Source organism: Passer domesticus, chromosome Z, assembly GCF_036417665.1.
Source record: "Passer domesticus isolate bPasDom1 chromosome Z, bPasDom1.hap1, whole genome shotgun sequence".
NCBI classification, from domain to species: Eukaryota; Metazoa; Chordata; class Aves; order Passeriformes; family Passeridae; genus Passer; species Passer domesticus.
The window spans coordinates 54,228,620-54,248,533 of NC_087512.1; the positions used below are offsets into that span (position 1 = coordinate 54,228,620).

Here is a 19,914-nt window from a genome sequence, read left to right on the forward strand (position 1 = left end):
TACAATAACCTTTATCTGAAAAACCTAGCATTAAAGAAGATAATAAAGAGAGCAAACTGTGACATAACAATATCATTTTAGTCTAAACTGATGTCTGCTTATTATTTGCTCTGTGGTCTACAGTTCAGAAATTTTGGCACTGCAGCAATCATACCTGACTCTGTGATGTTATCAGAATTACCTAAATCTTTAAGAAAACGCTTTAACCCTCATCTAGAGGTCATACAAATGAAATGTAAATACTCAATTCAAAAATCTTTTCCTTACCTTTCTGAGACAGTGGGCTTCTGACTGTATGCAGTGGAAATTAACCTTTTTTTAGCCAAGATTCATAATTTACAATGCAAAATGTAACTGGAAGCCAAGAAAATTACAACAGGAGAATTTCATTAGGAAACAGTCACATTTTGCAGTACTTGCAATTTTGGAAGGTTCAGAAAATCTTGGGTTTTGAGATTCAAATATATAAGCAGTGTATTTGTAGGAAAGAAATACTTGAAGAAAAACTTCTCCACAAGGTGTAGGTAAAAAATTAATTTGGTGATGGCTGAAATAAAAATTAAAGATATGGATACAAATGTGTTCTCTGGTTTTTTACCTATGATGGTTTGTTTACATCTTCTCTAACCACACTGGGCTCCTGCTGAACTGAAGAATTATTGACTGGTGACAGGTGTTAATTGGTTGATGTAGTCACAGGGGAGAATGTCATGTTGATTTTCTATGATCTGCTACTTCCACTTACTGCTCCGTCTAGCATAGAAACATTATTTTACACTGATTTAGTCTCACTGCTGTCCCAAACTTCATCACGGAGAAGGTAAATTTTATTCAATAGATTAGTGGGTATGGACCTACACATACAGTGGATGGTAAAAAAAACAAGGTGTCCTTTAAATACAGATTTGTTACTAAAATCCTGAATGTGCTTCAGAGATTTCTTCTTACTTTTTTTCTTTTAATTTGCTGTCACCCCAGTAAATGTGGTGGCAGTGAGAGAAATTCTGAACACAGTGGATGTCAGAACAACTTGGCAAATGGTATCTGTTTTGAATTCTTAAAAATGTGAAGCATTGTGTTGGACAGTGGACATGTTTGAAGATGCTCAGACTTTGTTTCATCATGATGAACAAAATCATGTCTTGAGGTGCCTAGGGTTCAGTGAATAAATCAACTGGAGCCACACAAACAAGTCAAACAGGAAATGGGAATCACATTAAAGCCAATGGAGAAGAATTTGAGCTGTGTGAGCTCTGCTTACTGATACTTCCCTTGGTCTTACTATGACAGAAGTTGAACTACTGTCATAATTTTCTAAAAAAACAGTAGTGATACCAAGCAGCTTAGTCACATGAATAATTCATCCAGAGAGCAGGAGGAAATAGTAAGTGAGCTCTTCTAAATCCAGGATTAAACCTGAAGTCACTAAAATCAGAAAAGGCATTAGGATTCCACTTACTAATGAAATGCCATAACTGAAAACTTCATAGAATGGGAATATGAAGGGTCTTGTTCTGCTTTTTGGGGCACAGTTTGGTTGTTTGTTTTAGAGGAAACTGATACATATCTTCAAGCAGGTAAATGGTATTCATTAATTTCTTTCATGGCCCCAAGCAAAAGATTTAGCCTGCCATATCACCACTTATATGTTTCTTGCTATGTTCTAACATTCGGCCAAGATGAATGTTAACTAAAACACATCTCAATAAGCACATTAGGATGCTAGCTGGTGCAGGAAATATTTTAAGATTTTGTCAACACTTTCAAGTAACCAGTGTTGGAGGTAATTAATTCTGTCAATGAGCTACTTTGAAGGCCTAGTAGTGTTTGAGGCCATTACCTAGAGATTTTGTACGTGGAGTTAAAGATTTCAAACTACTTGCCATGGCAAATAATTTTGCATTTATAATATGTGAACAAATGTTACATATTTTTTTTCCCATGTGGGAGGTCATTCTTTCTCAACCAGTGTCATCCTATGTACTTCTGCTGAAAGTATTAGACAAAAAATGAAATTGGAGCAACAGGTAAAAATTTACCTTTCAATCCAATATGAATGCATTACTTGTGCTTTGTGAATCACTTTGGCTGACAATTTACCTTCTAATGGAATTAGGAGGTAAATCAAATCATGCCATTAGAAAACAAGCTTTCAGTCCTTCTGTGGATGGACTGAAAATTGACCATGTCTATCATAGGTACAAACAAGTCAGTAAAAATATAAAGAAGGTTTTTATCTAGATAAAAATTTGAATGAAAATGTTACAAGACTGTGTCCAGCAATGCGTTACCCACTCCTTTATGTGTTCTGCCAATAATCCAGGAAGTATTAGGAGTTTCCATATGAACTTGAAAACTAGTAATTTAATCGGAATTAAGAGAATGAGAACATAATCTTTTAAAATCATTGTTATCAGTACAGCCTGTGAATATCTTAGCATACAGTGGATGGTAAAGAAAACAAGGTGTCCTTTAAATACAGATTTGTTACTAAAATCCTGAATGTGCTTCAGAGATTTCTTCTTACTTTTTTTTTTTTTAATTTGCTGTCACCCTAGTAAATGTGGTGGCAGTGAGAGAAATTCTGAACACAGTGGATGTCAGAACAACTTGGCAAATGGTATCTGTTTTGAATTCTTAAAAACGTGAAGCATTGTGTTGGACAGTGGACATGTTTGCTCAAGCTGACCAACTGCATGCTCTGTTGTCTGTGTTGCTTATCTGCCTAAAAAAGTGTAAAGCAAACTTATGTGTCTGTACACTATTCCTTCTGTAGTTTCTCAAAGTTCAACATATGGAAGATATGTAGCATTTTCCTGCCCTACACTGTTTCATTTCTATCAAGCACGCACACTAGTTATTTTGCTTTTCCCCTAACTTCCTTAGGTGAGTGGGGAAATGTAAATGTGCCTGTGTTACTTTTATACACAGATGACTTCTTGCACAGAGGGGCTGACAATTCCAACTCTGTTTGACCTGGTTTAAGTGACTGCCAAATTTTAGAGCTAAGATTAATAGGATAACCCTGTCTTTTCTGTGGAAAGCTTTAACTATCAGCAAAATTTGGTACTTCAACACTATATAATATTACTGTGGGAAAGTAGGTAAAGTTAGATCTGCAGTTAGGTGATTTCATAGATTTTTTAAAATATTGGTTTGCTAGAAAATCTGTGAAATTATAGTTATGTATAATGAATTATGAATGCATCATAGAATTCTTGCCTGAACTCTTCAGAGGTGCAAAAAGGCACCACATGGAAATTTCCTTAGGTTTTTTAATATGTAGATTTTAATTAACTGCATAATTTCTCATGGTTTAGACAGTTACACTTTTGTGGATATAAATGGATCAGTTTAAGAAATCATTTGATGCTGTTTGTCATTGTCCTGCAGCAGAACATAATAGTCTCTGTCATAGATGAGATGCCATGATGTAATCACATGACTATTTCTGTTCTGTTTCAGTGCAAAGTTAGTTGAGGTTTGCTGGGAAGTCATCTAAACTTAGGCTGTCAAGCTTTGATATTCATATCAGTGAACCAAGCACTCAGAGGATTATATTGTACCATTTGGTTTCTTAAACGCTTCTGAAAAATTAGGAAAAAAAAATCAAATACATACCATTTCAGTCAAAACCATTCTGCTTGTTCTTAAGTTGGTGTTTTTTTCTTTCATTTTTGGTGGCAATTTATTACCTTTTAACAATTTGATAGCATTTGGGGTAGCCAGTGAGACAACACTGAGATGTAAGTGCAGGCAGGTAACACTAAGTCATATTTCTTTTACAAAACTAAAAGTATGCTGTGATACAATAACTGAATAATTACTAACCCTCTGAATTCCTAACAAAGTCAGAACCATATCGACAAAACTCATGGGGCCTAGGATAGGAGGGAATGAAAAAAATTTCTTCACTTATTTCTGAATGTGTTTATAATTGCTCAGTTATGAAATTTCCAGCTATTGAAAACTGCCATATTTTCTCTCTTCAGTTTGAAGGGACACAATATATTCCTAATATTCCTTCTAGACAGATTATTTTCCAGTAAGATTGCATGAAGTTATCCTGTTAAGTGCTTCCAGAATTGAACAGCATTAGGTGAAGTTTGTGCATTATTAGATGGTATTAATATCTGCATTTAGAGACTATAATTGGCAATCCCTCCCCTGCTGCCCACGGGCTCTGGGTGCAGCCCAGGACACACTTGGCTCTCTGGGCTGGGAGTGCCCATGGCTGGCTCATGTCCAGCTCTCACCCACAGCACCCCCAAGTCCTTCTGGGCAGGGCTGCTCTCCATCTGTTCATGCCCAGCCTGGGCTGGCACCAGGGATTGCTCTGACCCAGGTGCAGCACCAGCATTTGGCCTTGTAAAACCTCATGAGATTCCCATGGGCCACTGCTTGAGCTTGTCCAGGTCCTTCTGCCATTCTGCCAGGAATGGCATCCTGTCCCTCAGGAGTGTCAACGGCACCACTCAGCTTGGTGTCATCTGCAGATTTGTTGAGGGTGCACTTGATCCCTTCATCTGTGTCATTAATGAAGATAACATTCGTTATAATAAACTAACACTGATCCCAGTATGGACTCCTGAAAGACATCACTTGTCACTGGTGGCCATTAAGACTCTGTACTATTTGACCACTGTAGTAGAGTAATTCAACAGAATCCCATCAGGAATGCAAATATTTTGCCAGTATTTTAGTGGAAAAGCATCACTGAAACAGTTCAGGAAGGAAACTATTGCTTATTTTTATAGTACGAAATAATGTTTACTAAGGGGCTTGCTGGTAGTGAACACTTCTTTGGTTTTCCTTATGACAGTAGACAGGTTGTCACAATAAATGTAGGAAGCTATATTTGAAGGGCTGTATCAGATAGGCCTTCTCATTTAAGTCTGAATTCCAAAATATTTTAGAGTTCTTAAAATGGTAAGAGATGCCATTGAATTTTTTTCAAGACTTAAGCATGATTATCTGTGGCAAATCAGATTTATGAAGGGTTCAGGGTAAGATTTTTTTTTTCCCTAGTAATTTATTTCTGTTAAATTTCCATTATGGTATCTAGTTCCTCCAAGTCAGAAAGGAGCTGCAGGCCACCTGGAATACTACTACTTGTAAAAATCCATCAGATAGTAGAATTACACAGTTTTCTAAATTTCTCCTTTCTTCATTTAATTGCTTGCTGGATTTATGTTTGTTTGGGGTAACAGGAGGCATTTAATTTTAGATAACACTACTAATAAATATTTGAAAATAGATATTTATTGCTGAAAGACAGGGCATAATAGCTTAAACAAAGAGCTGATTCGTTTATCTTTGTAGCTCTCTGATTGGAGCTTGCATGCACCTGACTAGCTCAGAGCAAAAGCAGACACTGTGGGACTTGACTGCCTTCACCTTGGTTATTTATAAGCTCCAGCATGAAAAAAAATCTTGTCTGTTTTCCTGTGCTGTAAGTGGCAAATCTGTTTGGCAAACCTTATTTTAAATTACATTGATTTTTCTAAAGAATACCTCCCTGCTAATCACAACTTAATGACCTCTTAAGATAATTGCTGTTAACTTGTATAACTAGTGATACTTTGCATATTAGTTCCAGACAAAAAGTGCATTTCAAATTCTTCTTGTGCTTTTGATTACAAGTCTTATCCTTTGCTGTCTCTGTGGTTAATATTGTTTCTTTTAGATGCAGTTCTTGGTCTTAAAATGAAAAATCATTTTAAAGCATATATTTTAAATGTGATTCAAAAATGGCAGTAACAACTACATACAAGGGTAACTGAAAAACAGGTAAAAATCATACTTCTTATTGGTATAAATTATTAGAAAACAAATATATTGGAAGAGATTTAATTTTCATCATGCAATTAAAATGATCAATGAAAGAGAATCCTGAACCAAAAATATGTATCCATCAGGGTATTAAGTTCATAATTTATTGTTATGATGTTTTACAATGGTTTATAGACCTGTCAGTAAAATTTTAGTATTTTCACTGGTTTAGCCTTTAAATTATTCTTTTCTAGTGCAGTGGGCCTCAGATTACATCAGTTTCTTAAGACTATATGTGTTTCTGTGGTCAGAGGTTTGGTTTTGTTACAGGAGAGATTTGGTTATTATATTGCATTACTGCCTTCCATTGGAATACTTAAGTCATCAAAACCAATGGCTTTGAGTGTTATTTCATGTGCAGCTGATTTTTTCTGCCTGAATTTAATGCTTGAAATGCTAATTTTTGGGGAGTGCAATATATTTCTTCATGAGAGGTTTATGGTTTCCATGGCATGTTCTAGTGTTCTTGTTCTTTCCAAACTCCCTCTTGCTTCCCAGTAGTGTTGTTGGTTATGATTTGAGTGATAGCAAGATGTTAAGTTGACTGCTTAGAGACAAATACAGTCAAATACCAGAGAAGACTTGCAAGCAGACTGATGTTCATTCTGACCCTTTCCAAGGTGGTATGCTAATGTTTTGGGGGTTTTATCCCTCTTCTGTGGGTGGAGCTCACGCACTCCCTCAAATTGTAGACTCATAACCAGTAATTGGCAACTCCAATTAGCTCCGCTTAGGGCTGAAGAGTCTCAGACTGTAACAAGGTCTCCCAGGACTACTTACACCACAAATACTGTACTCATATTTTCTCATTAGTTCCTTTCAGTTGACATGAATACAATTTTCCAATGTTTTCAGATTTAGATCAGAAATATAATAGCTCTGTGTTTGTATACAAACACACACACATATATAAGATACATATTCATACACATGCATACACATATATCTATAAATACAATAATGTTTCATAACTTAAGGATCTATGTTATCTTACAGGTAGAAGCTTGCAGTTTACTTCATTTACCTTAAACTTTTACTCAGGGCAAAGAATGTAGGGATCTTCTCTTGCCTAAGAGAAGAAAAATTTCAGGGCTTCAGATTGCTTACTTTTTCTAGTCTGTTAGAGTTTTGCTATTATTTTTAAGCTCTTAAGTTTTGGGAAGTCATAAAGCTTGACTCTGAGAAATCATTGCACATATTCCTACGTGTGAAGTTATCAAGAATATGGGCCTAAATTAGAAGTTGCCGCCAGACATAGTTGTGTTTCAGTCAGTTTTGTGACTTTTGAAGAGATGTTTTGGCAGAGAAGCTTTATACCAGTAATCTTTGTAGACCTAAGTAATTTTTCCTGTCTGCAGACCAGGTGGCAAGAGCAATATACACGAGTACATGCTAGTGGATAAATTTCTGTAGTTTCTGTAACCCAGATGGAGAGTTTTCTCCTGAAAGCAATTGTTAAAAGTTGAGCAGCATTATAGCTATGTTGTTTTTACCTTGAGATTTTTTTTAGTTTTTGAAGTAGCAAGACATCTTAAGAAATTGAAACTGTAAGAGGCACTCTTAGGTTTATTAGTCTCTGAATGTCATGAATTTTGGGATATTTTCAGTATGGATGTGTTCAACATCACAGTGCTCAGTTATCTTACATTTCCAGTTATCTTGCAGACTTCACTGGTCTTGTAACTCTATTTGGAATTGACAGTATGTAGGTACATTTTTAGTTATATTCTTGATTTCATGTTATTGTTTATGTTTATTGACTGGTTTATGTCAAACCAGTTTGTGCTTTTTGTGCTTTTTGCCTTTTTCTTGCTCCTGATTGCACTGCAAATTTCACAGTATGTGATATTCATTTCTTACTTTCCAAATCAAATGCAATAAAACTGAATTGCCCAACAGTCTTTCAGAGAACAGCCTTCATAAACTATTGAGTTGATCTATGGAAAACTTGGTGTAAGCATTTATTGGATAATATTTTCAGGTTTAATAAATAAGCAGTGTCTTCCTAAAATTTTTAATGTTCTCTGTTTTGATATTACAGTGTGTTACATAGTTCTAAATGATACTCATTTGCAAAATAGGAAGTGAAAAGATTTTAACATTGGTTAGCTCTGATCCAGACATCTGTATTAGCAAAGCTCTAACTACAGTTTTATTTCTTTATTCCCTGGCTCATTTTTGGTAGTAAGTGATTTTGAGCATAGAAATCTCTTTTCTTTCTGGAAGGGTGTTGATATTTTAATTTGTTTAGTACAATTGATAAAAGCCTGCTCTGTAATGTTGGGTGAAGAGATTTAAGAAATTCTCTCAGCATTAGTGCAGAGCTGTTGCCACCCTGTCCATGTTAGCTCCCTGACTAACTGTCCTGTTATCCCCAAGTTTTATGGGGATCAGTTTTCTGGTGTGCTCACTTCTGAAATTTGCCACAGCTTTATATTTAAAGTGACTTTTCTTAATTTTTTTTACCAGTATAATTCTGGCTCTTTTATTTTTGTTTGGTTTGTTTTGTTTTTTTTTTTGTTTGGTTTTGGGGTTTGGTTTTTTTTGTTTGTTTGGGGTTTTTTTTGTTTGTTTGTTTGTTTTGTTTTGTGGTTTTTTGGTGTGTGTGGTGGGGTTTTTTTTTTGTTTTGTTTGGGGTTTTTTGTTTGTTTGTTTGTTTTTGTTTGGTTGGTTGGTTGATTGGTTTTTTTGTTAGGCTTCTTTGTTGTCTAATTCTGCAACATCATAAATATACACACTTCCAAAGATAGATATGACAACAATCTGACATCATTTTGATGGATTATTGCAACAGAATTAAGATGATCCTTGCTTTCTAGAAAAGGTTAATTTGATTTTTTTCTCTTAACCTTTTTCTTTGCTGTCATGTTTAACAAAGATTAAAAGGTAAAAAAATACACCACTACTCTTATTTTTCCTTATGTTGTAAAGAAGTCAGTTTCCACAAGCAATTATGTATTGGGTGACTGTCTATAGAGCAGAGGCAAATGAGGCAATATAAAGTGTTTCTCCTGTCTCTGAAGGTCGATTTACATGAGGATGATCTATAGAAAGTACAATAGAAATTAAAAATGGAATTAGATTGACTCATGCAAGGTATAGAAAGCACACAAAAGCATATAAATTCAATCCAGTATTTTAGCTATATATGATTTTTTTCCAAACTAGATGTGCCATTACCTCATTCTTCTAGATGCTAGATAATTTTCATATTTTCAAAAAACAGGAAGAAATGAGGCAGTCAAAGCACAGGTTTTTTAGCCTTTTTTCTTTTTATATTTTGGCTTTTTTCTTCCCTGTTTAATGAACATAGCTGAAGACTGTGAAGATTTTCTTTTCCTAGTACGAAAAGTGAAGACTATTTAATTTAGACTCCAAGATGTCACTGAGAACAGGACTGGAGTCATTCAAGCCACTTGAAAAAACTTTAACCCTTAGAGCCAGCACTATCTGGAAGTATTAAAGGATACATTTAAAAGGGCCACACAGTCAAGTGCTTCTGCATTTGTGCAGATAATAGAACTTTGACTCTGACTGACTGAAAAGGTTGCAGCTGAAGTTATAGAGAAAATTAGTTAGTCTTTTATATCACCTTGAGTGCCTTGTGGTTGTATTTTTAGACCCTGATTGCCATACTTCATTTTTGTTACATTGATTGACTCTTAGTGGGTAAAAATTAGCAAAAATAGTTTGAAAACCTTTAGACTCATTTCATGTAATTTACAAAATATTTTTTAAGTTCAGAAATTTTATCCAAGGGTAAGAAGTGTTTCATAATATGATTGCTCTGCTAAATTATATGTATGATAATAAAAGCTTCTTTTAGTCTCAGTGTCCATTGACTCTTTGATTATATCTTGTTTGCTGAAATGCCTAATGAAAATGGTACTAATGAACTACATGACAATGATTTTCCTTTTATTCCTATTACCAGTAAAGAAATAAAATCTCATTATTATGAAGTATTTTCCTGGAGTATATTTTCTCATTGTTTAGTTATCTTAATAAGCCAGTTAAAGATTAGTATGTTCTTCAAAATCATGTCTGGCAGGAACAGAATAAATTTTTCATGTATTAAGAGTGTGTTTAGTGCTCTAAATCTTACCTTACTTTAGGAAAATAATGTTGTTCTGAAGTTATCTTATACTAAAAAACATAGTCTTGGTGCAAGTATTTCTTTTCTATGTGTACTCACGAGGTAAGACAACCTTTACCTAATGATAAGAATTGAAAATTCTAAATATCAGGCTCTCACAATTTTCCAGGGTTGAATATTTAGAATAATGTTAAAGAAACTGTGATTAAGATACTCTGTCAGACACATGCTGTTTATTAGTAGTATTTAATTTTCATTGTAGAAAATTAATTTCATTCATTTTCCTTCATCTTTTTAGAAGAAGGAAGCAGGGAGAGGACAAATATGTGTAAGGGCTATTGTTCAGTTATTTGCCTTATTGTAAGCTGTAAGAATTAGGTAGTGGTTGCTTTCAAAGTCTAAAATTGCCAGCATGAACAGTTAGATCAGATTAGGAGATAATCTATTGGAGGTAGTAAATGAAAGAAAAAGATCCCTGAGGATTTAGGTGTATCTTTCAAAAGTATGACAAATTCAGCAATACTTATTTTCTTATAAATTGGCAAGTAATTTAATTTTGAGTACTTTTCAAGGGTTGATTTAAGTGTCAGAGTAAGGGATTGGGTAATTGACCTGAAAATTAAAGTTGAGTATATGGGATCAGAAGAAATTCTTACAATTCATCTAATAAAATACACTTTCAAAAATGTATCTATGTAGAAAATAGCACAATAGTCATGCTAGCTGATATAATAAACAACTGATCTACATTAACAGGATTAAAAATGTATTTTATGATTCTGTTTATACACTACAGTTGGAAATGTAGCATTGTAATTAATATAGGCTTGGTCACAGGTACATCATAAGCTTCTATTTAATTTCATTAATTAATTAATATTAATTTTCTTGCTTGCAAAAATCAAACAGCTAGAATAACATAAAAACCTCTATATTTCATTGCATTTCATTCTTCACAGTTATGATAAGGCAAGTGAACAAGCTGTTTTCTCATCTATACAAGCTTCTCCAGCAACATGTTGGAACATCATGATCATGTAGCATTTCATGACCTGATGAATGCTGACTCATGCAGTAATCACTGAAGAAATACAAACATGAATTTAAAATTACAATTTCTTATATTTTGTCCTCATTACAGTGCATTTATAGTTCTTCCTTTGAAGAAAGCTGTCAGAGCTTAAAATTTGCAACAGAAACTTTCCAAAGTAATAAAGATGTGGGAATTCACATCTGTGTAATTTTCCAAAGTGCTTGTACTTTGAGCAACTCACATATTCAGGGACTTAGGGGAATATCCATATAAAGGCATTCAATTTAAAATAATATTTTTCTGTAGTGTAAAATGTATGGATCCATTTGCAAAATGAAGAAACTGAGATACGGTACCTTTTTTCTGTGGATTGTACTCTTGGTATTTAAAAGTGATTTACTGTCTTATAACAGTGATTTTACTGTGTCTTCCAGATGTGTGGAGGTGATTGCCAGAGAGGGACGGAACCTGAAAGAACTGTATTTAGTATCCTGTAAGATCACAGATTATGGTATGTAATATACCTATATCTTTATTTTTTGTGAAGATTGAGCCGGAGTTCACAGGAGTTGGTATCAAAAGTGTTGGAAATGTAGAGATAAAAATTTTCAAAACCTTTACCCATAAAAATAGGAAATTCATAAAATGTGTTTGACTTGCTTAAAAATATCTGTGGCTGGAAATACAAAAGTCAGTGTATATATTTGCTGCGAAGTGTACTTATAGAATTGGCAGTTACTGTGCAGACTGGGTGGCATCCCCTTTGAATAGAGAACATTTGAGAGAAAATGAAAAATTATATATGTGTTTCTAGATGCTGTAAAAGCATAACTAAGCAAGCAAAAATGTGGATTGATCACCTGCTGGTGGCCATAAAATTTGAATGAGGTTGATGGTCATTTAAAAATGCTAAAAGAATTGGTAAAATAGAGAGGAGCATCTTAGAATTAACTGTCCTGTCTGATAGGCCACATAGAAGGACAGATTTTTTATTTAGAATAGGAAAACTTGTTTGGAAAGGCTGCTTTGCTTTTTCAAATAAGATATTGACCTTAAATAAGACACTTATTTTTGCCATAAGGCCAGATTCTCAAGTGTCTGTTTCCCACTTGCATGCCTAAATTTCAGTAGGATTTACTAACTGTGTATTTGAGATGTTCATTTCAGGCTTGCTGATTTTTTTTTAATTTTATACTGCTTAGATTTTAATAAAGAATTACTATGTCGAAGTGATAAATTACCATTCCAGTAGTCACAAAATCATTCTTGTATTTTCCTTTTCAAATTCTGCACTTCACTGGGGTTTGTATTGTGCATTCAAGGGTATGTAGTTCTGCAGTGTTCTGCTCACATTATGTCCGCAATATTGGAACATGAGGCCACCGTGCAGCTGCTGCAGCTGCAGAGCTTGGAGCATGGCAAAGGAAAGGGAACATGGGTCTTTACTGCCCTTTCCTCTGGTCTGCTGTTGTTTATACTTCCATGGGCAGAACAGACATTGTCAGAGTTGAAAATGGATTTTCTCAGCTCGACACTGCTTGTCCAAGATGAATTTCTGAATTTGTGAAATGTCTTATGGAAATTCAGGGAGGGAAATTGTCTGTAGTAACAAGGTGATAATAATGAAGGTGCTTCTTGTCCTTGCTGAAGGGCAAGAGGTGCAGGACAGGGTCTGAAGGCACACGTCTCTTCTGTCTGTGTACTGCGGATCTATGGGCCCTGCTCTTGTCCCTTCCGACTCTGACAACCCATGTGGAAAGAGTTATCATGGGCATAACGGAATGCATGTCTTGAGGATCAATAATTTCTCAAACTGATTTCACCCTTCATTCACTGCAGTTACTCAGAGGAAAACATGATTTTTCCCAAAAGTAGGGACCCAACTGAAAAACTGAAGCAAAGAAACCTAGGAGAAAGAAAACCTTGCTTATGAAAGAAAAAAGAGAGAGAAAAGGAAGTGTCCATAGCTAGACAGAAGGCAGAAGGCATGTTTGAGAGAATGAATGAGTGGAAAATAAATGTAGCGTTTGGCTGATTAACTCTATCCAACCTCAGCTTCTCTTCTGTATACTTAGGCCCATCTGTCACTATCATGTTGTATTCCACAGTCATATCATTGCACTCAGTTACTGGGAATTTGAGAATATTTTCTGTTGATACTGTTGCTACTAAGCTTTACTATTGCTTAAAAATTCAACTATTTTTGCTATTAAGGATCCAGTAAAACAGCTGAGATATTGACTGATTTTTGATACATTATCGACTAATCGATTATCATTATAATCTTCAGCATGTCTCAGCATGCCAAACTGACAAATAAATTCTTCTTTTAATATTTGAGCTGAAAACGCAAAGCAAACTGTAACAAAGTAGAATTTATAAGCATAATTTATGGTTTCTGAGGAAATAAACATTTTGCCTTAGATTAAAAATGTGATAGCAAGTGAATATTTACTAGGTTAACAAGAGAGTTGCATGGTTGAGCGGGCATCACCCTTTTCTCATTTGTTTTTTTCGTAATTCAGTTGAAGACTTTCTCTCATTAGTTTTGGTTGCTGGTAAGTTAAAAAGTGAGCAGCTTACAGCAAGCTTTGAACCTCTTTTATCAAAGAATCTGTCTCTCTTCTCAAGGGGAGAAGAGCAGCTGCAATTCCCCAGAGGCTTTTGAAGCCCTCATGTCCTCAGTAAAGGAAATCAGCTGAGGAGCACGTGCGTGACTTCTCACTGAGCCTTTTAGGTGGTGTTGCATGGTCTTACAAAGACTTAACCACTTCACTCACACAGTTCTTCAGGCTCCATCAGAGAGTGTCTGAGGCTCTGTGAGGCTGTGACTGGGTGAGAGAACACCCAGTGCTCTGTTTTTGACAATCCTGAGGGTGAAACACAGAGTTGTCCTTGCTTTGACAGTTAAAATCTTGACACCAGGCTTGTACAGATGCAGGATTTTGAAAGCCCTCTTTGAAACTGTTCAGTTCAGGTTTTTTATGGTACGAAAGTTAGTGGAATTTTGATGTCTGGGACAAGATCATAATTGCTTGGTAACGCAGCTGGGATAAAAAATGTAATATTGCTAATTTCCAGAAAAAAAATAACCATTTGATACATTAATTTATCAATTATAACTTCAGTAAATAAAGAAAATAATTACAGCAAATACTGTTATTGGTATCCTTCAATTAACTCAATAAAGTATGTATGAGAGGCAGGTGAGGTAATTTCATGTCCACTAGAGAAGGCTGTGAAGTGTGATCTCTGTCATTTTATTAATTTCCGCCTTTTACTTTTCTAATTTCTGCATAGGATAGATAGTATACAACACTAACAGGCATACATGGGTTTTTTTCTAATGTAATTAGTATTTTTAAAGTGCACTAAAATACTCAATTTTCTTTGGAAGCCTAAAAGATTAAATAAAAACTGCTACACACTGATAATGTATCCATTGGCTGCATTCCTTTCTCTGACATTTTTCTGACCAGAAAAATATTCTTTGTAGTATACAGAGAGATTAGTATTCAAACAGGAATTGAAGTATATTTACATACTTAGAGCTGTTAACTGATGAGACAAAAAATCATTCTTTATTAAATGTTACATTACAAAATGAATGATTTTGTATTTTTGTATACAAAAAATGTGTTTTGTTTACTTCTGAAAGAAATTATGTTATTATATCTGGTTTTAGGTCTAGCATAATTTTCTCAATATGTATTTCTAATTAATGATGTTTGTTGGAGTGTTGTGCATGCTAGGACATTGACAATTAGTTTAAAAGTTTCTTTATTTCCAACAAATAATCACTAGAACACATCTAGACTGTCAGGACAGACTAAATTACTATAATCTTCGAGATAAACACCTATTTGCCCAAGAGCACAGACAGAGTGACGTTAAAGCTAAACATTAGTTCCTTGTAACATTTTGCCCTTTTGTTAGGCAATCATGAATTAAGCATGGATTGTCAGTATTATCATTGAATTTCCTGCCTTTTGTTGATTTGTGTCACAACCTTTACTTAAACATAGCGGGTTTTGTATTTAAGCTTTTCCTAAGAACTGGTAAGGAAGCAGGATTTTTTCAGCTATGGGGAGAGTGTGTGTCAAATGAATTAGGCTGATGTGAAGATGCAGAGTGGTGAGCTAGGGCAGCAAGCACACACAGAATTGTGTAACTGTCTCTTCAATTTTATGCTCTACTTCAAGGTTTTATTGATATCCTTAGTGCTGGGAATTTGTTTTAAGCAAATTATTACTTACCAAGTTTGTAATAGTGCAGAGTGCTGTGCACTCTGAAACACAAAAGTGAGATTTTGTGTTCAAAGATAAAAAGATGCTATGAAGCTTCTGGAACAGGAGTAGATGTTTTAAGGGTCTGATCTTGCAGTAATGCTAAGTGTATATTTACTAAGAATTACTTTACAACCACATTATTTTCCGTAGTTAAAGTTAAAAGAAGAAGTGCTTTACTTCTACTTTAGAAAAGCAGTCTGACCAGTGTTTCCTCTATAGGTGCAGAAAATAATTTCAAGGCAAGTTCTAAATAGTAGACTTCCACTAACAGAACACAGGGGAAGGGAAAAAGCAAATCCAAACACCACCACTCCAAAAAATACATCCCTAAAGAAGTCACCTTTGAAAAATGTTTGAAAAGAAGTGTTCAAATCCAGCACTTTTTCAACTGTGCTTTGTAAAATCACTGAAGAACTTTCTGAAAAAAGCAAGTGCCCAAATGCTTATTACCAAATGTTGTTAGCAGAGTGCAGGGAATAAATTTATCTCACAGTGTTGCCTGTTGAGTTACCTGCACAAGATGACAGTTGTCTTCATAGTTGTCTTGTAGAATTTCTATTACGTTGTAGGTCTGAATTTTGCATAACTTTAAATGTCTCTCTTTCTAGCTGTAAAGTAATTGAACAAAGCTTTTCAGAAGAAATACTTGGCACAAGGAGGCTTAGATGAACTGTGGTCTTTTGCTGAAAACTCAGGATTCTAAGTATTGAAAAAGAGCTCTCTGGATATGTAGCCTTTTTCTTTTCTAAAATGGGTATTATTCCTTTTTCATATTTGCCTGTTTTCAACATTTAATGATGTGTTTAGTGTCTGTGAAGACACATAGAGGTTTTTTTAAAGGTGTTTTTTCTGCTGAGGGTGTTTGCTGAAGCAAAAAATGAATTACAACAACTATAATGGAATTATATCGTTTTTGTATTAAAATGTTATAGATAAGGCATAGCTGTTACAAGTAGAAGTCTGGAGGAATAAGATAGCAGTTATACTGAATCAAGTCCAATTGTCACAAGAAAAAAAACATAACTGTAACTTGCACTTATTTTTTCATAACTGGATTATGGATTCTTTCCCAGAAGTGAGATACCACTAACAATGTTAAAATAGTTTCCCTAGATACTATTAAATTCTAACATTTAAAGACTTAGGATACATAAGCTTTCTATTTTAAAATAAAATATTTTAATTATCAGGGAATCAGGTTGTCCTACTGGGAGTTTCTTGCATTTTCTCTCCAATATTTACCATTTCTCATGTAAATCATAAAGAATAAGCATAGTGTGGGAATTTTTGCAAAAAAAAGAATGTTTAATGTCTGCTTCTCACATGGATTAGCAAATCTCTCTAAGGCTTGATCTCATGAAAACTTTCATAATATTAGCTTTTTTGTATCTAGTTTTAAAACACCATGTCTTCTGTACAATATAACTCAGAAGGCAAATACATTTTTGGGGAGATAAAAGCAGCATTTATGGATAGACAGAATGGAACAGGTGGTAAATACATTTCTGAGTTTTAAATATTTCATCCTCACCCATTACTGTTTTGCAATCTCTTCCTCAGTTCATATAATTTAAATAAATGCAACTTACTTTTCTCTTTCAAAATTATTTTGAATTGTTGCTGTATTAAATTCCAAATTTCTCTTTTTCTCTGAATAAATCTTTCCCCTATTAAGTTTTCCTATCCTGTGTGTGGTTCTTTCTCTTTTGCAGTCTTTTAGTGGTGCAATAAGAGCAAGCAATGATCACACTGACAACCATGTTTATGCTTGTAGATGAATGTACAGATAATCTTTTAAGGACCAGGGCCTCTGTTACCTTCTTTAGTGTTGCTGTGTATATATGTATGTTTGTGCTTCTGTAAAATGGTGGTAATATATTACAATACATAGTAATATCTAACTACTATATATATACATATCTATTGCTTTCTTGTAAACTTTTTCCTCTTTCTTTTCACAAAAATATTTCTCTTTAGGTTTTGTTCTGCTAGTTATTCAGAAACCTGACTTCACTGAAGTAAGTCAGCCAGATTGTTGATGTTTAGTGCCAAATTTTGAGGTTCTTGGTTTTGGTATTCTATTTTTTGTGCATAGGTTGCAAATTTAACTCTAGTAGACTGTAAGAATTGAATTACCTGAATAGCAAGTAGGTGGGAAGCAATCTGTACCTGGTAGTATGTATTAACAATACTTACTTCCATTCACAAAATCTAGCAGCTAGTAAAGGGATTTTGATTGCTTTTGGCACTACAATATTCATTTTTTCTGAATCCTGAAGCAAATATTTCCAAACCCTGGTAATTACGAGGATCAGTGCAAGTTTATTCTGGAAGTAGAGGTGAGTTTCAGAGTTTTATGTAGTTTAACAAACCAACAGTACCTATTATAATTTGCTGCCTCTTCCTCCATTATAATGGCATTACTCTTTATGTTGGAGTGTGCAGGGAGAAGTTGGGGTCTTTTCACATATTTCAAAACCTCTGAAAATTTCCCTTCAGCTAGGAGGAAAAATTACAGTGTAGAACTTTTGTAAGGACATTGTAAATCTTGTTTAGTTTTATATCTATTACTGTTGTTTTAGTTGGAGTAGTTGCTCACATAGCTTCTTGCAGGTATTGACACCTGATTTTGTTTCCATAGGAGATCCTGTTGACATTTAAACCAAGAGACTTGTTAATGTGAGGAAAGATAGCTGCATATTTATGTATTTTGGGAATGAAACCCTATCAGAGGGCATCTTTTTTCAGTTTTCCTAGGAACTTCTAGGAATGTTCACGAGTGAATACAAAACTTCAGTCACCTGTCTGTGGAAATCATTAATAAGGAAAAGTCAAATTAAAACTTTATAATAAGTAATCCCTGAATCATAAAAGAGCTCTTGAACAATCTTGTCAGCACCATATATAATTCATAACTATCAAACCCCCAAATATTCTTTTTTGTGTAAGTTTTATCAGTATTCCCAGTGTCACAAAAATGGCATGCAGTTTTCTCTAGAAGCTGATTTGAGGTACCTCTGTGCATCTTCAAGATGCATACAGTGAAATAAATTACTGAAATAGCATATTTCTCAAATAATAGACAGTTGCAAATCCTTTGTCCTATGGTACATAATAAAGGATTTTCTGTGTGAGCAATGAGATGAGACAAACTTCCAAACTATTTTTTGTCATCCTGGAAGGTGGGCTGTCTCCCTTAACCTGTACCTTTAAAAATGAGGTAGTATAATAGCCAGATGGAGGAAGCTGGATATAGATGCAACTTTTGAATTGTCAAGATGAACAGAGCAGAAGCCTATGATTTGTACACAGTTTGTTCCCAGTTACTTGTTCTGACAGTGGAAAACAGAAATGCGTTGTACTTCAGGTTGGATTTGTCTTGTAGAGAGATACACAGGTACTATTATTTTAATTTAAGCTTTTCTGTGGGAAACATAGTTTTATACAGCTTTGCATTGTTATTTCATGTCTTTGGTGAGAAATTTGGCAGCAATTTATCAGTCATAATAGAAAGTTTAATTTTGTGCTGTTTTATCACTAAAGAGAAGTGCTTAAGTTAATCTTCAGGAAAAATGCACCTCATTTCTGAGTTCCAAGACACATATTTGTTATACAACAAAAATTGAAATGGCCACAACCTCTTCATGTACTGCCAGAAGTACATGTTCAGATTCTTGCTTTATTTACTGTTAGGAGACTTTAATATAAAACCAGAGTTCCATTGAACTCAAGATCTGACTTCTGTTCTCTGGTGTTAGTTATATTTTCTTTTTTTGTGTGATCTGAAAGAGTAACTTACAGCTTTATTCCTCCAGTGCTCATGTTAACCCCTGTATTACAACCAGTGTGCTGGGTGCCTCCAGAAGTAACATACCTAAACACTTGCCTTTGGAGCGCAAGACTGATTTAAAGGGCAAATAAATTATTACATGTAAATTGTACAACTATGATCATATTATGAACACTAGGGTCATTGTTGCTGGTTTTGGGGTTTTTTTTAATTTTGATTTTGCCCCTCCAAAAACTACCAACAAAATGTATTGTCATTTTGTACTTTCATTTCTAACAGTATCTGTTACGTCACACTGCAAGGAAGAATACCAATTCTAACATAAGATTTGATTTGCAGTCAGAGGTAGATTTACTTAACAAAAACAATTGTGAAACTTTATTTAGTATAAATTTATTTCTGGCTTGGATAGAATAATTTAATTTAAACATTTAAAACATGTAATATTTTCTGATAAACTCCAGTTGCAACTCATATTAACACACTGTTGCTATAATCCAGTTTTATATTTAGTTCATTGTACTTCTAATTTCTTTAAAATTTGCCCCTAAGCCACAATATTTGCTGAGTAGCTATTAACAATATACTTTTAAAAATCCATACATTTGCGACATTTAAAATTATTCATATAGACATAGTATTAGTCTCAGAGGGGATTATTCAACATTCCTTCTCATAATTCTAAATTTTAAAGCAGTATTTGTATTTTTCTCTGAGAGAAACAGAACTCAAAAAGAAGAAGAAAAGAAATAATTTACCAAGTCTTTATCCATTCAATGGGTTATGATACAAAAGTCTTGTTATATGTAATCGTACATGTAGAGAGTTGCACCATATTTTAAAAGGACTGATTGTTTGCAGTTGCAATTTATTT

At 34.3% G+C, this 19,914-nt stretch overlaps 2 protein-coding genes across 2 annotated transcripts in view; both read left to right on the top strand.

The window, feature by feature from the left end:
• Positions 1-19,914, top strand: part of FBXL17 (F-box and leucine rich repeat protein 17) — a 278,120-nt gene that overhangs the window by 171,693 nt on the left and 86,513 nt on the right. Inside the window, exon 7 of the mRNA XM_064405002.1 lies at positions 11,396-11,472. Coding sequence (XP_064261072.1) covers positions 11,396-11,472 — 77 coding nt within the window. The remainder of the gene's footprint in view (positions 1-11,395; positions 11,473-19,914) is intronic.
• EFNA5 (ephrin A5) overlaps positions 1-19,914 on the top strand; it is a 521,261-nt gene that overhangs the window by 142,737 nt on the left and 358,610 nt on the right. The window lies entirely within an intron of this gene.